We start from the raw sequence: 18,161 nt of genomic DNA, 5'->3' as shown, positions 1-18,161 counted from the left end.
AAGTTTCGCTTCTTAGAACAGTTTGAGAAGCAGAATGCGTCCAGAAGTGTCCATGCCCGAAATAGGGATTCAAATTATCAAAAAGGGAAAGGAAGTTGTAAGACTCTTGCCTGCCCTCTTAGTTTCTAAATCGTGGACTCAAATAGAAAATCTGGTATAGCAGCACCTTCAGAAACATGTTGAATCACATACTTTCACAAAATTTACATTTACAGAAATTCTTTATTCATCAGATCTAAACACCGCTAAGCATCATCGTTATCAGCACCAAGTATCCTTTGGGAATGATCACCTTCTTTTGGAAACTTTCTGCATATTGCAGTTTCACAATATGCATTCTGAAAGCCTGGAGGAGTTTTTCTTTATATATAAAAAAAAAGCAAGAAAGAAGAGGCTTGTAAAATGGACAGAAAATAGATACAGCTGCTCCTTAGAGCCTCTCACTCAGCATCAAAAGCAAAGCTTGAACCATGGAGTGCAATAAGTTACCCTTGCATATGCTTGTATGCAGAAGTACGTATACAGGTCTGGGTTTGGCTGATCCAAGTCCTCTTTCCACGCATTATAGGTTCCATGCATGAGGTTTTAGTGTTTGACATATTAGTAACTTGTAGGATGAGATAAACACCCAGTATTGGCACAAGAATGGAAAGGAAGTACCTTGGGGCAGAACTCCTTTCCAATTTATTTTTATTCGGACCTGGGCCACACTCCAGGAGGCAACAAGACTTGCATGCCAAACACCTACTTGCAGACAACTTGACTAAACTGCCAGGGCGTTGGGTGGAACCAATTCCGAAGTCCTCTTTCAGGAATTCTTAGCACGAGCATGTACGGTAGCAAATGTATGAACAGCAAGTCTTGTGTTTGAACCCCCATCAAAAACATTGCAAGATGAGATGACAGATTGCAGAGCCTGAGCATAAGCTGAAAAAAATAATGGAACAAAATTAGCTTTTGGTATAAGCTTGGGAAAAAGAAAGAAGAGGTGGGGAGGAGGTGATGGAGAAAGCATGATAAGAGGTTTCTAAAATTATACGTAGTGTGACAGTAGATAACTTCTATACCCTCTCCCACAGTATAGGACACTGATTCAGTACCTACAGAAATATTTTTTCCATGCAATCCATAATTTGAGTTCATTGCCACAAGATGTGACCACTGGCTTATTGAGTGCTTTAGGTAAGTCCATGGAGGGTAGGTCTGAAAAAATGGCTATACTAAATGCCACTAGATAGATACCAGTCGCTAGCAGGCAACCGTGGAGAAGTGTTGTGGCCTTCATATCCTGCTTGTGGTTAAACCGATGCAGCTGTTAGGCACTGCCAAGAACAGGATGCTAAAGGGACCTTTGCTCTAATTCCCCAGGGCTGCTCTTATGTAAATGTTGTTAACTTGGATACAGTTAACTCAGAATCGGTATTGTTCTACAGCTACTTGCTGAATCAGGAATTGAGCAAAGAAGACAACCCCTTGCTTTTGACCAAGATGCGCTTCCCAACGTAAAGAACATTCACAGGATCCATGGGAACTGCCGCAGCGCCACTGAGCAGCAGGCACGGTTTTAGCATGACCGCTCAGAGATGCAGCTGCTAGGAAGACAACAGTTTGGGGAAATAGTTTAAAGTTTCAGAACAAGCTAAAAGGCATACACAAGTGCTTGCTACATTGCAACCTTGGTAGAAGAGTCTTGGCTTAGAATGCATATTTGTGGATCCAGTACAGTGGTACCTCGGTTTTCAAACATAATCCATTCCGGAAGACCTTTCGAGCTCCGAAACGTTCAAAAACCAAAGCATCAATTTACAGAAAACTCAATACAGAAGCCGCGTGGCATGTTCGACTTCAAAAAAAGTGTTTGAAAACCGAAGCATTTACTTCCGGGTTTATGGTGTGCAAAACCCGAAACATTTGTCAATGGAGATGTTGGAAAACCGAAGTACCACTGTATATATCCAACCACAGGCTTACTAGTAAAAACAATTTGAATGGCAACATTAGTTGCTTACCAGCAGCTGCAGCCTAGTCTCAAAGCCCTTCTACTCACAGAACTAAGATGTTCTGTAGCTTGAGCAGGGCTAATGGAATACCCCAAAGTATTCCCTATATGGAAACTATGAAGAGAAAAGGATAGTTGAAAAGAAAATGCCATGGGATGGATGTTTAAGCAAAGTCATTCAGAATAAATTCCAGTTGGTATCTGGTTAAAAATCCACTGGCATTTCTGTCTTTCATGAGACTGCAACCTACTCTGCTAGGTACTAGGTGTTTCAAAATACGCTGGTATCCTCTTCCACATGAGGAATGCTAAACAGCTGCTGGGAGGAGCAACAGACGCCAGTAATAAAGAATGTCAGAAAACCTTGTACCTTTGTGATTTTTGTAGAACACACAATTGTTGGCGCAGCTATCAGGATGAGAGTCCCAGAAATCCGTCCCACAGAAGCACAGCAGAGGCAAGCTGATATTATACTTTTTGATCTTCTCTCGCATCTGGGCTCGTAATGCTTCTACATATCTGAAACAAAACACACACAAAAACACCCTTACTTTTGTCTACTAAAAACAGATAGAAACTAACTTTTGGCCCTGAAAAGGAACCCCCAAAGTGGTTTACCAACACAAAGCAAAGCCAGTTTAAACAATAACAGGATTGATGCATTAAAGAAAAAGGGCCAATCTTTAATGAAGAGCTGTAATAAAAATGCTTTCACAGCCTGCCTAAGGGTATTCAGGGATGAGGGCAGCCTAACCTCCCAAAGGGGTGTTTTGTGTGTGTTGGTGACTGATGGCCTTACGGACTGGCCAATTATTAGGCCTTGCGATTAGGTTGCCCAAACGAATATGGGGAGCAGGCACCTGGGTTCATTGCAGTCCTTGAACACTGCATTGACCCACATGGCCACATAGCCCTGTAACCACCACTAACTTTGGTGGTTGGCTGCGTTTGGCTGCAGCCGTTGCAGTGGCTTTGCTGGCTGCCAAGAGCTGCTGCAATTCCTCTTATGACTTGCAGGGATGTTGGCTGATGTTGCAGGCTGACTGACCACATAGTACCTAGCTCTCAGGAACACCTGGGGTCTACTGGAGTTCAGCTATCTTTGCCAGTATGTCCTCCCTCTGAATATGGCTGCTGGGGACAAAACAAGGGAGGGGAAGGGCTCTTGTCAGCACACTGCGTTGGTTTGCCATTGCGGAAAAAGAGATGCTAAAAAGAGAACTAGATGGGCATTTGGTCTGTAGAACGTGCTCTCTGTTGCTGCAGCTGGGATTTTAGGAAGAGAAACAAAGCCCCCCTCGAATATTTCAGCTCACCTAGAATATTCTTTATTTCTCTGTTGCCTTTCCGCTACCTTTTTCTTCTCCAGCATATCTCCCAGTTTAAGATGTTCCAGTTTTTCATAAGCTTTCCCTTTGGCATTAGCATCTCCTTGGGAGGCCCTCTCTTGTATCTTCAGTTCCCCTGCCTGGTATGTCTCCTGTATCCTCGGTTCATTGTCATAGTGCCTCTCTTGCACCCTTTGCTTCTCCTGCATCCTCTGTTCCTCTGCATGGCGTCGAAGTTCTTTTTCCTTCTTTATTCTATGGGCAAGAAGTGTAATTCTATTTATTCTTTCACAAGATCACATGCAAAAAGTGCAGGCATAAGATTTAGAACAGGCATCCCCAAACTCGGCCCTGCATATGTTTTGGGACTGGTCCTGTTAGCTAGATCACTGGTCCTGTTAGCTAGGGATGATGGGAGTTGTAGTCCCAAAACATCTGGAGGGCCGAGTTTGGGGATGCTTGAATTAGAACAACATTCTCACTTCTGCTGTTACATTCCTGTGTGGAATACAGTAATTTTAAGATGGTAAGCACTGGTTAAAATTCAACCAAACTTTCCTTTGGCTCCAGCATGGTCCAGGCTTGGTAAACTCTAAAAAATTAACAGTCCCTAATGTGTTTCTGTACTGTGAGCTGCATGACACATTACATGTTACTACCATCTTCTTACTTTGCCTGTCTACATTCAACCTCTACTAGGTGTACTCCAGAGCAAAAACATGGGCCATGTATGGTAGCATCCAGGAGCGACCAAGTCCTTGCTTCAAAACTTAGCCATGAACTCATTAGGTGGTCTTAGGAAAGAGCATCTACAAAATAGGAATACTATTGGTCTAACCCAGGGTTTCCCAAACTTGGGTCTCTAGCTGTTTTTAGACTACAATTCCCACCATCCCCGGCCACTGGTCCTGCTAGCTATGGATGATGTTAGTTGTAGTCCAAAAACAGCGAGAGACCTACGTTTGGGAAACTCTGGCCTAACCTTATAGTGATGTTTTTGAATCCTAAGAAAGAGCAATAATCAAGTAATATTAATAAATCTGCACAAGTCGATTTTTAAACAAATTATTTGTTTAATTCATAAATAACATTTATATTATGCATATCTTCAATAAATCCCCAGTGACAAATAACCATCAAAAAACCTATGCCAAAAAATAAAAAATCAAGGATCGGGGGGGGGGGGAACCCCAAAGGTGACTGAAAAACAAACATTTTCCAACAAGCTGGATTACTGGCAAACAGGGAGCCAATGTAATCTCCCATAGCAGTGTGTTCTGTATATGAGCTGCTACTTTTTTACTCACTTTAAATTATAAACTGCTTTAAAAGCTCCATCAAAGCAGTTATTAGCCATAAGTGCTAAATGGAACTTCCACATTCAGAAGCAGTATACTGTGGACAAGTGGATGAGGCCTAATGCCCCCCTTGTGGACTTCCCAGACACACCTGGATGGTGACTGAAAACAGCAGGCTGAACTATATGGACCTTTGTCTGAATGAGCAATACAGTGCGCAATACAGATTTGTTGCAACTGCTGCCAACTCGCTAAATCAAAGCTATTCAAATAGAGAGGAAAGGCACAAGAACGTAAAAACATTTACTTAACAAAGTCATGCTGCTGGAGGAAAATAATCTCATTTGACACTTCTCTTCCCCCTGCAGCAATTTCCTTAATATTCAATATTTAAACAAACTTTACTGCATCATAGTAAAATTTTCATCTATAAAAGCCATGGGAGTATTGGCAGGCCAACCTTATCCTAAATAATTATAAAAAGATAACTAACTCCTCCCCACCCAGCTAGTAAACTGAAACAAATATGCACAAATCCGCCATGGAAGTACAAGATTCTTCACGTGTTATCGAAAACACAGCTGGCTCAAGGTGCATTTTCCTTGGGTGATCTCTGTACTATGAGGAGACTGAAGGAATCCACCTGGATGCATTTGATGTTATGCTGAAGAGGCTCTAATTAATTATAAAAATTATTTTATCGTTTGGCAATTTCTCCCTTTTTATCTTAACAGCAAAAATGTGTTTACGGTTTTCAGTGACTCCATGGCTGCCATGATACGGCCCTAATAAACTGAGAGCAAAAAGATGGTCATGTGTGGAACACGTACTTCTCCATTTTCCTCTGCCACTCCTTCTGCCTTTGCTGCTCCTTTACTTGTTCTCTTTCAATATCCATGAAGAGGCGCCTGTATCTCAGGTACTGGCCTTGGCGCTATAGGAAAAAAAGACGCATTTTAGAGCAGTAGCGGACACGGCACACTTACCATGCTCCAGATGCTATACAGAGAACTATTAGCAACCATTCCACCTGGCTGCAACAAAGAGAGAGGCTTGGACTCACTGCCATTTAGCTGCCTCTCTGCCTGAATTCTCTCCGTCAGTAGCTATTCCGTCTACTCACAGAACCTTTACAACAGTGAAGAATTTTGTTTTTTTAATGCACTTATTTTCACAGTGTCCTGCTTTTCTCTTTGTGCTTTCGAGTCACATCTACTAGACTGCCCATCTGTGTTTGTTCCTTCATTTTTGCAGTGACAAGGAAGCATCGGGTACTTTATCATTACTTTAACAAACAAAACTGAGATTCCAGAAAGTAGGGATTCACTTTTTCTGGATTAAATAATCTAGCATTTAAGAGTACATGTTGCAAATACCCCAGGATCTTGAAAGTGCAAAATGCTTATCTATAGAAGCGGCTGCCAGGGCTCTTCCTGTACAAAATCTAACATACTACATACTCTTATTGTTTAATAAGAATTTTTTTGGTGCTTGTCCCCACAAGTGTATTTACAGAGCTCAATAAAGTGGCAGCATTCTGCAACTACAGTCATGGTATTACAATTTATTGAAGTGGTTCAGTTACAAGACACAAAGACCTCCTGAACCAGGTTTCCCTCTGCTGGCCAGCATTTAAATCACAACTCTGTATTTTGCTGTGACTCCTTATTTATGAAAGTGGAAAATTCTAATGCCTGGTTTATTCTCAAGTTTACCCTTGGGTTTTAAAGAACTCACACTCTGCCAGTCACTCATATCTCATTCGAAGTCCCAAACCAGAAATGCATCTCTGTTTATTTATATTGCCTGCTCTGGAGATGTTTTTATAAAAGAGGTAGTACCAAAACTGCATTTTAAAAGGTTTTGGTACGTTAAGTACAGGAGGCAGCACTTAAGCAACTCCATGTTTGAATTCTGGCAGCACTAGAGATTTATTATAGTGAATCCAGTTAGGAAAGTTTACCATTTGTCCGCTAACCAGCTGCTAGAAAATAGCAGAAGTGTGAACTGTCCTTGCCCATCCCTTTCCCCTTACTTACAGCTGTTTAGCACCATCCTAGGCCTAAGTCCCAGTAATTTAGGATGTGGCAGCAGGGCTTAATGAAGCAGCATAGCCACATCATCACCCAAAGCCCATAGGAAGGCTGGGGGAGGAAGAGGAAAGGAAGGAAGGAAGGAAGGAAGGAATGTCTCTTTGCTAAGCCAGTTCTCAGGCTGGTGCAGCAAAGAAGCACAGATTGGGCTGTCTACCATCACCTGAGAGCAGCTGGGACATTTCTGAATCCAGCAAAACTTGTGTTGGCCCAGGTCTGCTCCCTCACCTCCCCCAAAACAAGTGGTTTCCGCTTGCTACTCCAGCAAAATGGGGCGGGTGCAATGGGACTCTCCCCTGCCATCAATAGAACTCCCCTGCTGAAGGCGGCAAGCAGAGGGATACCTCCATCTCCTCCCAGTACAGTAAATTGGGGAGCTGGATTCCTCTGCCCAGCTATAACCAGTGGCAGTCATATTTTTATAATGATGACACGTGTGTGTGTGTGTGTGTGTGTGTGTGTGTGTGTGCTCGCACACACACTGACTCTCAGTCCAATGTCCCTTAAAAGGTAAGCAGAGACAGAGGATCACAACTGCTGTCACCACAGCCTTGCATTGTTTCCTCATGAAAATTCATTTGCAAGGTAAATTAATACAAGACTGTATACCTGCTTCTTTGATTCTTCTTTCTCTGTTCCAGACCAGAGTACCATGGCATCTCGAGGTTCATTGCCAACTGTGGGATAGGTACTTTTCAGTATCTCATTATTAACCTGCAAGGAAATCAGAGCAAGTAGCTAACTTCTCACCTTTTGACATACATCATTATAAAAGGCTTCCTCTGAAGTTTTAACATATAGCCCTTCTCCTCTCTTAGACTTTGTATTTATATAGTTAGATATTGATATAAAACCCAGCAATGGACATGATCCAGCCACAGCAAAGCAGTTTTTTGTTTCACTGCTGTTCACTGAAAAGGTTCATGCATCTGCTTAATTTTCTCATGGATGTCAATGGGACTTTAAACTGTTCAGCTTTGGGGGGAAACATATCCCATGTTTGATGTAACATTCTAAACTTCTGGTGTGCAATATTTTAGGTTTATTTGAGTCCAGTAAGTAGTCTGGAAGCAGGCATTAATCTTATTGGTCCATTTTATGAGAAACCCATAAGAGAATGGGGCATTTATATAATAAACATACTTTAGGCTGTAAATGTTTAAAGAACCATTGCAATGGATCAAGTAGATGTAGGAATGTTAAGGAAGGTGAGAGAGGATATATTGTTTTGATATTATCCCTCCTCACTCATGCTAGTGAGTAAACAGCAGAGCACATTCCCTTTGTAACTTACTGGAAGCAAGTTGATGATTTGTTACAATCCTTTAATTAAGCAATTTAGTCTGGCTTGTCCAGTCTGGATTGTTCCTGTTAAGTTTCCCCTTTATTTCCCTCTTAAAATAATAATAATAACACAACACAGTCTTCTTTGAAAGAATAAAGTTTTGCTCACATTCAGCTCACAGCAGTAATCTGAAGGCAGGCTTTATCTTGTGGTTACAGTGAAAAGAAGTCTGAGCTACATCTCAGACTTTCAGCTTGTGGGCTCCATCCTATGGGAAGGTTGAGCCATGCACTGGCTGAGAGTCCAAGAAAGTAGGAGTCCAAGAGAGAGAAATGGTTGCATGGCCAGCCCTTTTAGCTGGTCAGCTAGGGTCACGCCTATCTACCTGGTCACACACAGGGGGAAGAAGCTCCAGAGCAGGTATGACAGGAAGTCCTCCCTGTCTGGAGCCACATTCCTGTGTGTCTATTCTAGGCAGCAAGAAAATGTTGTACTTGACTGCTCTAGTAATAATACGTCCCACAGTATATACCCAACCCAATATTCCAGGGTCTTTATTGTTAAGACTGTCCTATAAAGCAGGGGTGAGAAACTTGTGTCCTCCAGACATTGTTGGACTCCAAACCCCCCCCCCCCCAGCATCCCTTTCCACAAGCCATGCTCATCCTCATCCCTGCAATAAAGAGCGGTTCAAAATTAGTCTAGCAAACTATAGGAAAGCAAGCATCTGTTTGCAGCTAGGAAGACATAGGAAGTCTCATGCAAGCCATGAGAAGAGTTTAATTGTCTTCCTCTCCTTCAATGTCACAGCCTCTCACACAAGGAAATAGGAGAACAGCAAGGGCAATATTCTCCTGAAGCAAGTGTCTCTGCTGAACACAGAACTAGTACAGCTAACATCAGCTGCAAGACTGGTATTGGAGAAATCTAACATTCTCTACTGTATAGTATGAGTCTTTGTTCCGCTGTCCTTGTTCCTGCTCTCGAAGTTCAGCTGGAAGGTCGTGGTGTCCCACAAGAAGAAACTCGTCCCTGTCACCCTCTTCTGCATTGCCTGGAATTGTCTTGGGAGATGCTGGCTTCTAAACAAAATTGAAGACATTATTTCAAAAGCCTGTTACATGAGCCTGCTGAGACTGAATAGCTGTACTGAAACGTGCAAGTCATTTTGCACTGCATTAGCCACTTAAGGGCAGGGACACGGGTGGCGCTGTGGTCTAAACCACAGAGCCTAGGGCTTGGACGATCAGAAGGACGGCGGTTCGAATCCCCACAACAGGGATTGCTCGGTCCCAGCTCCTGCCAACCTAGCAATTGGAAAGCACATAAAAGTGCAAGTAGATAAATAGGTACTGCTCCAACGGGAACGTAAACGGCGTTTCCGTGCGCTGCTCTGGTTCGCCAGAAGCTGCTTAGTCATGCTGGCCACATGACCCGGAAGCTGTCTGCGGACAAAACACTGGCTCCCTTGGCCTACAGAGCGAGATGAGCGCGCAACCCCAGAGTCGTCCGCGACTGGACCTAATGGTCAGGGGTACCTTTACCTTTACCCACTTCCGAGAGTTTTTATTTTTATTTGAAAATTGGTACATGTAATATTCAAAATAAACACACAAACCAAACAGGGGAGATGGTTTCCTCTTCTGAAATCCTGCCCCAGTCTTGAGACACAGTAGCCTGGTTCACATGTCACATTAAACCATAGTGTGTATTGAGCAAGCAGCATACTCAAAACATTCCTATAGTACTCTCCCCTGCTCCTGCTGTGCCACAGACGAAGCAAGCTAGAGTCCAAGGAAATCAACCATTAATTCCAATTCAGATGACCCAACAAGCCAGACTGGCTTGTTTTGTTTAATGTGGTATGTGAACTGGACCGGGATATTGGCAGATCCATGTGTCAGGGACAGGTAAATCATTTGCCCCGCCTCCAAAAATCCCCGGGCAAAACAGTCTTAAGAGAACAAAGTCCCCCCACCCCACCCCAGCTGAACTTTGAAGGGGGAATAATGCTACAGGAGAAATCTGCCATTAAAAAACCTGCTTGCTGGTAAAAAATATGGAGGAAGGGTTTAGTTCACCTTTTTCGTCCATGCTGTGCCTTAAATCACAGATGAATTTCCCTTCTGTTTCATAGGGATTTGGCAGGGCCTAAGTTGGGTCATGCCACTGCCACACAGACATTTTCAAAAATGGCAAAACATCACTCTTAACAGGGCAAGTTTCCCACATAAGAGCTACAACTTTCACCTGATTGCTTGATGTTGTAAACAGCTAGATAAGCTATCATAAGATCATGTTCTCATCACTTCAGGCAATTACCTAATAGGAGATAAGGCTAAACACACATTTGGTATCACATTAAGTGGACTGTCTGAACTCACCTAGCTAAAGTCACCCAATAGCAAACTTTAAATACATCTCTTGGTCTGAATGAAAACTCCCACTCGTTGTCCTCTGGGCTGGTATTACTTTGAGATTATGAACAATTATGTTTTTAAACAGAAAGCTGATTAGTGTTAGGAAAGCTACATAAGGCTTTAGCACATAGGTCGGCAACGTCCAGCCCATGGGCCAGATTGCAGCCCATGAAGGCCGTTTAACCGGCCCATGAGCTGCCCGGTCACCGAGCCACGCGCTTGGCAAGTCCTCCACGTGCTGCGCTAAACCGGCGCAGCGCGGCGTGGGGGACTCACCGAGTGGTGCCGGAAATCACTTCTGTGCATGCCCAGACACGATTTTTGGCTTCCGGACATGTGCAGAAGTGATTTCCGGAGCCCTGGACATGGGCAGCACGGCACCAGAAATCGCTTCTGCACATGTCCGGTGAATGTCCAGCCCACAGACAATTGTCCGTGGGAATCATCCGGCCCACGACCGGGAAACGTTGCCAATGCCAGCTTTAGGAATACTGGCCCTATTATCTTAATGCATAGTTATGCTAAAGATTCAGAAGTGGTAGAATCCAACTCATTCTTCATTTATCACAAAATCAGCTTCCTCTGTTTGTATGTCTGAGGGCACTGGAGAAGATTAGCATGGCAGAGAACCCAGAAGCACAGAGCAGGAACTGAAAATAAAACTGGTAAGTTGAAACTCAGAGATTACCTGTACTTGTCTATTTACAATTACTCCCAGGTAATTGTATAAAGGACCACAGCAGTGATGGCGAACCTATGACACGCGTGTCAGACGTGACACACAGAGCCCTCACTGCTGGCACGCGCCCCATCGGCCCATTCACGCTGTTGTTGTCTCTCCCCCCATTTGTTCTCCTGCTCCTCCTACAGCTTGTCTCCGCTAGAGCTTGTCTCCACTACAGCTTGTCTCCACTGTTAAAACCCGGATCCTTTTTTTTGTTGTTGCTGGTAGCCAGAGATTGGTTTTTAACCCTTTCTCTGCTGTTTTTTCTGGCACTTTGGCAGACTATGATTGGGTGAAACAGCGTTCATTTTTTAACCCGTTCTGTGCTGGGTTTTTTGGCGCTTTGGCAGACTATGTCGGTGCTGCGTGCTAGTTCCAGCGAAGGTATTATTCATCATTTATTTCTGTTCTCTTCCCCCCCCCAAAAGCACAGCAGCTTTGGGGCACCCCCCCAAAACAAGCAAAGCAACTGTTGCACCCCCCAAAAAAACCTCCAAAACTTTGGTCAGCAGCTCCCCCAAAAAAGCTCAACAACTCTGGGTACTTTGTGATAAATAAGGGGTTTTTGGTTTGTTTTGTTTAAATAATTAGTTTTTGGTTTATTAAATACAGTTATATATTACAATTATACATTTTTGGTACCGTATTTAAACTATAAATATCGCAAAATTATGGTTTTTGTCTCGAAGTGACACACCACCCAAGTTATGCTTGGTTTTTTGGCGAATTTTGACACACCAAGCTCAAAAGGTTGCCCATCACTGGACTACAGCCTCAATCATGCTTCAGAGCTAGCCAAGCAGGTTATTGCAAGACGATATTGCAAAATGTACCAAAATAGAGAGTATTTTCTCCAGTTGTCACCTGTATGCTTGGACGGCTCTCCCAAGCACCTCCTGGAAGTTCTGGAGCAGGATCACTTTCTGACACAGATTTCCGGGAAGCCAGCCTGCGACGGACCTGTTGCACAGTTTTTCTTACCTATGAAACAGAAAATATATAAAATACTACTCACATAATCAAGAATTATAAGCAGGCTCTTTTATTTTTATCTGACTGCTCTTTTATTTTTATCTGCTCTTTTATTTTTATCTTATTCAAAAATAGGTGGCCTACTAATAGAAAGTATTGATTTCTGGAAGTGCTTTTCGTTTTTTCAACAGCCTAATGAATATTTAGTATTTTGTTTTGTTAAGTCAAGAAGAGCTAGATAGAAAATATGTACTTGCAGATTTGAGCTTGCTGTGCAGCTTGGAAGGTCTGTGCAAAAAATGGTGGCTGGGGGACAGAGCATTAAAATAATTCTGGAACAGACTCAAACAGGCCTCTCTGAGCAGCATGCTACAAGTATTAAAGTCTGCAACCAAGGGCCCCATGTTCTACTCCCTAATGGATCTTTGTCTTGCAATGAACTGCAGAGCCCCAATAACATGCTATGAAAGCACTGATAAGGCTTTCTTCTCATGGGGCATTATCAGTGTTACACAATATGTATTGACTCGTGTAAATGTGCTCATCAGCAGGTCAATACACACACAAAGAGTAAGTAGCACAGTATGTACGCATGTGAATCTCTGCTTGGGGTGAATCTCTGCTTGGGGTTATCTCTACCAGAACTTGCATTTCATTTTGAATGTTTTCAATCATGTTGCCTATAGCCACAAAAGCCAAGATCCTGTACTTCATGTGTCTGTAGCAAGTATGAATTGCCTTCCCTGAGCAATACAAATATTTCTGCATTTATCTCACATTTTGGGCAAAAGTCAGAACAAACATGGTATTTTTAAGGACTGATGTTTTTATTATGTTTTTAGATATGTTGTAAACCGCTCAGAGTGGCTGGGGAAATCCAGCCAGATTGACATTGTATAAATAATAAAATTAATTAATTAATTATTAATTATTATTATTATCCAGGTGCAAATAAAAGTTGTGTATATATCAGTTTTGCATTAGTAAAAAAAACATTTGCTGACTATTTATTGGATACTTAAGATACTTAAGGACTGAGGCATCATATGCCAATGAGACTTAAACTTAAAATGCCCACAAAACTCAACAGAGCAAAAGGTTGCTACAGAGAGAAAACACTCACAGTTTTAGCATGCTCTGAAAACTGAACATCTAGCACCTTTTCTTCCAAGTCCGCCTCGTAATCAGGCTGCTGAACAGAGTTGATTTTATTACCAGAACTACAGATAGCAGAATCGGTGTTATGTCTGTACAGACACGTGCTTTTCTTGGGGGTCAATTGTAATGCAGAATCTGAAAACCCTATCACAACAGAGCTTTCTTTAAGAGCCTGCAGAAGAAAAAGGTAAAGAACAACAGAGTAATAAGAAGACGATAGATACAGTACATCCTAGCCTACTTTGTTATAAGCAATGATAGTCATTTAAAGGGTTTGGATTGATAAAACTGACCTCAGAGGTCATACCTCTTTATCTTTTCTTATTTACAGTGTATTCTAGTGATTCTAAGACCGATATCAAATTGTTATTTTCCTATCTGGTGATAAATTAAAATGGGAAAACAGAAGTGAGCATATTTGAGAGATGTTCCAAGGTGTGGTCTGAATGCAAATGAAGCCGCAAAAATGCTGAAGCTAAGCAGGTCTGCAAAGGGGCAACCTGTGCCCCCCAAACTCTTTTTATGTGGTCTCTAATACCCACCGAAGCTGTCCCATTATTTCATGCCATAAAAATCCCTTCCTTCCTGTTTGCTCCTATCGGTAATTTTCCCGACCTTTAACAATGTTTTCCACCTCTTCCTATGTTGTTTTGGAACAATTTGGAAGGACAGCACTTTATTTTATTTATTTTCCATACGTCATTTATATTTAACTTTGTACTGACTACATGGCTTGGTGAAGAAAAAATTGTCGAAGCCAGAAAGAAATTACTTCTACTTGCTTTCCTGACCAGTAACTGTATTAGTTTGCTGTACTTTTATAAATATCCTCCTTGTGCTCATTTATGAACGATTCCATTCAGGGTAGTCTTTCTTCCGGATTATTTAATCCAGAACACTTTTGTTTTTGGCTCCTCTCATCAGCAATGCCATGCAGCCCTCGATAGATGACACCTGAGGGAACATGGTCCTTGACAGGGGAAAAGGTTGTACTCCCCTGATGTCAGGGGCCATAGGTCCTAGATTAATGGAACTCTACAGCTTGGAACATCATGATGCAAGTTATCACCACAAATCCTAAAACCAAATTAATAATCTTTTCCATTGCACACGGGCTTCTACTTATAAAACAATGTTACTTGCAAGGAAAGAGCCTACATGTGTAGTTAACAAAAGAAGCAGATATAAGGAGACACTGTCTTACTGCTTCATAGGACTTCTGAAGCTGGTGTTTTCTCCTCATCTTGATGTGCTGGTTCACCCTGTGCTTCACCTCCTCTTGAAAGCGTTTCAGAAGCCTCTCTTTTTCTTTTCTTTGTTCTTTGTATGCTTCTTCAATTTGAGCTGCTGCAGCCTAAAGAAGATTGAAGATTGTTGAAACCAAGAGTGGGTGGAAGGTAAACTGAAGTTCATCCGTGAAACATTAGCCAATTTTGTGTAGAGCATCTAGTTGGTGGGATTTTGCAAATAATGCTGAACTAGATAGAAATTGGTCCGATCCCACAATGCACTTAACAAAAAATGCAGTCTTAGCATCACCTTGCACAGATTAGGTATTCCTTAAATGTTACTAGATCCCAAGTATTCAGTCTTGCTTGGAACTCTTAATACACTGGCCCAAATCCCATGTTAATGCTAAGGCAATATATGACTTACCGGTAGCTGCAGGTAGCATGGCCAGGGAAAGAGTGAAGTAGTCACAATTTTTGCTCTCGCTTGTTCATACTAAGCAATAGTTTGGCTTAGCATTACATGTAAACCAGGCCACTGACAGACAGTAAGGTTTGTGTGTTTTTGTTTGTGTATGTGTCTTTAAAGGGAGACCAAGATCACTCAAGACTCAAATATGCCTGCCTCTGGTTTTAAGAAAGTTATTCTGAAAGAGAATGGCATATCACCAACAACATAGGATACACAAGTTATGCAAGAATAGAAGCTGGGTTTGTAACATAATTATATAACCTAGATTTCAAGAAAAGATTTTTTAAAACAAACAAACAAACACACACATACATACATACACACAGACATTACAAATTACATTACAAATTTAGCAAATACAATCCTGACATTATGTAGTTCCTCATTCAAAACCCCCACCACCAGCAGCTCTAGAGAGTTTGCCAGCTGGAGAAGACAGCATTGGGCTAGATGGACTACCGATCCAGCTCAGTAGAAAATATCATATTTCAGAAAATGATGTTTTGGAGCGTTCAAAAATACTGTAGCATATGGGGTGTCCTTTCTTAGTACTTACAAAAACTGTGTTCTCGTTTTGCTCTGCATCATCTTGGGCACTCTCCACCCAAGCCCCAACAGCCACCACACGCTGCGTCCTCTCTGCTAACACGTTCCAGTTCACTGCTGCTGACTGAGGCCTCCCTTTTTCCTCAGTAGATCTCCAGGGATGCTGCTGCTGCTGCTTCTTGGAAGGTAGCATCTCAGTAGCAGAGTAACTTCAAATCAGGGACATCTGGAAGGAGTCTCTGTTGAAATACAAGATTGGGCTCAAGATCAGCTTCTAGTTGCACTAACACACCACTACCAAGTCAAACTTAACATGTTCAAATAGGGCAGGGGAGATAGACCTGTGGCCCTCTGTATGTTGTTGGACGTTCAACTACCACCAAACCCAGAGACCATGGCAGTTTTATACATGCAACTCCCCGTTTGCATGGGGTGTGTGAGTGTGTCACATCCCAGGTCACCCATTCAAAAAGCCTGCAAACAACCCGTTCCATCCCTGCCCTGCCCCTTTTGTTACAGGTAGGTAGCCGTGTTGGTCTGACGTAGTCAAAACAAAAATTTAAAAAATCCTTCCAGTAGCACCTTACATAGCTGCCAAGTTCCCCCCTTTTTAAGGGAAATTCCATTATGCTGAATAGGCTTCCTCACGAGAAAAGGAAAAACTTGACAGCTATGGCACCTTAGAGACCAACTAAGTTTGTCATAGATATGAGCTTTCATGTGCATGCACACTTCTTCAGATACACTGAAACAGAAGTCACCAGACCCTTATGTATAGTCAGAGGGTGGGGAGGGGTATTACTCAGAAGGGTGGTGGGAATGGGTGATTGGCTGATAGGAGTAGTAAACCTGTTGAAGACTGTTAACGACTGTTAATGACTGCAATTGGTCTTGCAGGAAAAAGCAAGGGATGAGGTGCTAAAGAAAGCTTTATCATGTATAATGAGTTAAGACTCCAATGTCCTTATTCAGACCAGGTCTCTCCATGGTTTTAAGCTTGGTAATGAGTTGGTAATGCCCCTTTTGTGACGTTTTCTGGTCACTTCCATCTTTGGCGCGATGCATGAGTGTGCAGTCATGCATATACCCTGTTTCTCCGAAAATAAGCCGTGTATTGGACGTGCCTAAAACGGTCTAGAAGGCCATGCATTCTGCATCCCTCAACTGGGGTCACCAACTGGCATGAACCCCCCCCCCAGCCTAGCCCAGCTTGTGTTTCTTTAACAGAGTTTTGATCTTCAAAAAATCAACTGGAGAAGCTTCTCCAGATTGTCATTTAAGCTATTTATATGCAATTGTTTATAAGTTTATAAACAACTAGCTGGCCCTGCCAGAAAAGTGGAGACCCACTTTTCATATAGATTTAACTATCACTAAGCAATGTGGGGTCGGGAGGGGGAAAGACACCTTATCTTACTCCTGCTTCCTTCATCAACACTAGGAGCTTTTCCACAGAATGGAACTAAAACAGGGTCCTTATGTCTACCAGGGTTAAGCCTATGTTTTCAGCATTTGTATATACAAACTGCTTTAACTTTTCTTTTTACAAAAGAAGAAGAAAAAGAAGCTTTAAGCACTTCCCACCTCCAAGGAAATCGCATTACCAGAACTTCCCCCGGGGACCGAGGCTCCTTGCAGGACGTTTTGAGCCCCTCCGCTTCTACCCACAGCATCCCGGAAAATTGCCTCCGCCGTTGTCATAGCAACTCCCTCCGTCCCCACCCGCGTACCTGCCCTCACGGACGCCCGCCGCGACGGGTGGCGGCTGTTGCCATGGCAACCGCTTCAGGCCTCGTCTCTCTTTCCGGCCCGCCCCGAGCAAAACTCTTCCCCAACCGGAAGCGGGCTGCCAGAACCCCGTGCCCCCTTCCTCTCCCTCCCCTCCCAAACCGTTCTTTTTTGAAAACTGCCGCTTCCGCCCCGGCAGCGTTCTGGCCCCGCCTGCCCCCTTTACAGGCAACCAATCCGGAAGCAGAAGCGGCTTCGACGTCATGGTCGCGACGCGCCCCCTTTTAGAACTTTAGAATTTCGACGCGCCTCTTTAGAATTGGCCACGCCCCTTAAGGGATGACGCGTCCGCCTGGCACTTGGTCCTTCAGTGTGAGTTGCCTCGCTTAAGTTGGAGGGAAGTTGGCATGGGCTGTTCCATGGTGGACATATTGTGAACTGCCCTAAGATCGATGGGTACATAATAATAAATAATAATAATAAAAATTTTTAGGAGCCTGACAGAAAATAAGTTTGCACATGCTCAGAGGTACTTTTGTTATTGGAGCAGAGCTTTATGTATTACATTTATTATTATTATTATTATTATTATTATTATTATTATTATTATTACTACTACTACTACCTGTCCTTCACCCAGAACAATTAAAACCCAATATTAAAAAGAATTTAAAGCAACTTGCCATCACAGACATAAGGTGGGTTGTAGAAAAATAAATCCCAAGTGCCAAAGACCAGGGCGAAGAGGTGTGTCTTCAGCCTTTGCTAAAAGCTGTGTGACAAAGGGCCCAGATGCACCTCTGCAGCACTTACTAGAGCTCACACTTTCTCCAGCAGGCTCCAGGTAGCATGCTGGCTTCCCCTCCACCCATTCTGTTTTCACAGCAACCTTGTGGGCTTGATCAGGTT

General features: G+C 42.8%; 1 protein-coding gene across 5 annotated transcripts; it reads right to left on the bottom strand.

Moving 5' to 3' along the window:
• Positions 1–202: 202 nt before the first annotated feature.
• Positions 203–17,343, bottom strand: CCDC15 (coiled-coil domain containing 15). Of its 5 annotated transcripts, none has more exons than XM_035140085.2 (11): positions 17,255–17,343; positions 15,535–15,763; positions 14,482–14,631; positions 13,243–13,449; positions 12,012–12,128; positions 8,936–9,085; positions 7,328–7,432; positions 5,456–5,559; positions 3,316–3,582; positions 2,370–2,518; positions 203–927 (listed from the first exon to the last, which is right to left on the bottom strand). In XM_035140085.2, exons 2-11 carry the CDS (start codon positions 15,715–15,717, stop codon positions 809–811), a joined length of 1,551 nt encoding a protein of 516 aa, XP_034995976.2. In that variant the 5' UTR covers positions 15,718–15,763; positions 17,255–17,343; the 3' UTR covers positions 203–808. The 5 variants fall into 5 exon arrangements, with proteins under 5 accessions (XP_034995976.2, XP_060139094.1, XP_060139093.1 ...); XM_060283111.1 differs by having other exon boundaries at positions 8,945–9,085; XM_060283110.1 differs by having other exon boundaries at positions 8,936–9,082.
• Positions 17,344–18,161: the final 818 nt, after the last annotated feature.

The sequence above is a fragment of the Zootoca vivipara genome, chromosome 15 (genome assembly GCF_963506605.1).
Source record: "Zootoca vivipara chromosome 15, rZooViv1.1, whole genome shotgun sequence".
Taxonomy (NCBI): domain Eukaryota; kingdom Metazoa; phylum Chordata; class Lepidosauria; order Squamata; family Lacertidae; genus Zootoca; species Zootoca vivipara.
The sequence above is the reverse complement of the archived record's forward strand: the minus strand, read 5'-3'. Positions and strand labels throughout refer to the sequence as shown.

Bases quoted from the DNA above. Each gene is read 5' to 3' on its own strand.
- CCDC15 (XM_035140085.2), bottom strand. From the start codon at position 15,717: ATGCTACCTTCCAAGAAGCAGCAGCAGCAGCATCCCTGGAGATCTACT. The intron at 12,129-13,242 runs GTGAGTGTTTTC...TCTGTTTCATAG, and splicing joins TTTCAGAGCATGCTAAAACT to GTAAGAAAAACTGTGCAACA. The intron at 5,560-7,327 runs GTATACAGTCTT...TTTTTCCTATAG, and splicing joins AAGAAGAATCAAAGAAGCAG to CGCCAAGGCCAGTACCTGAG.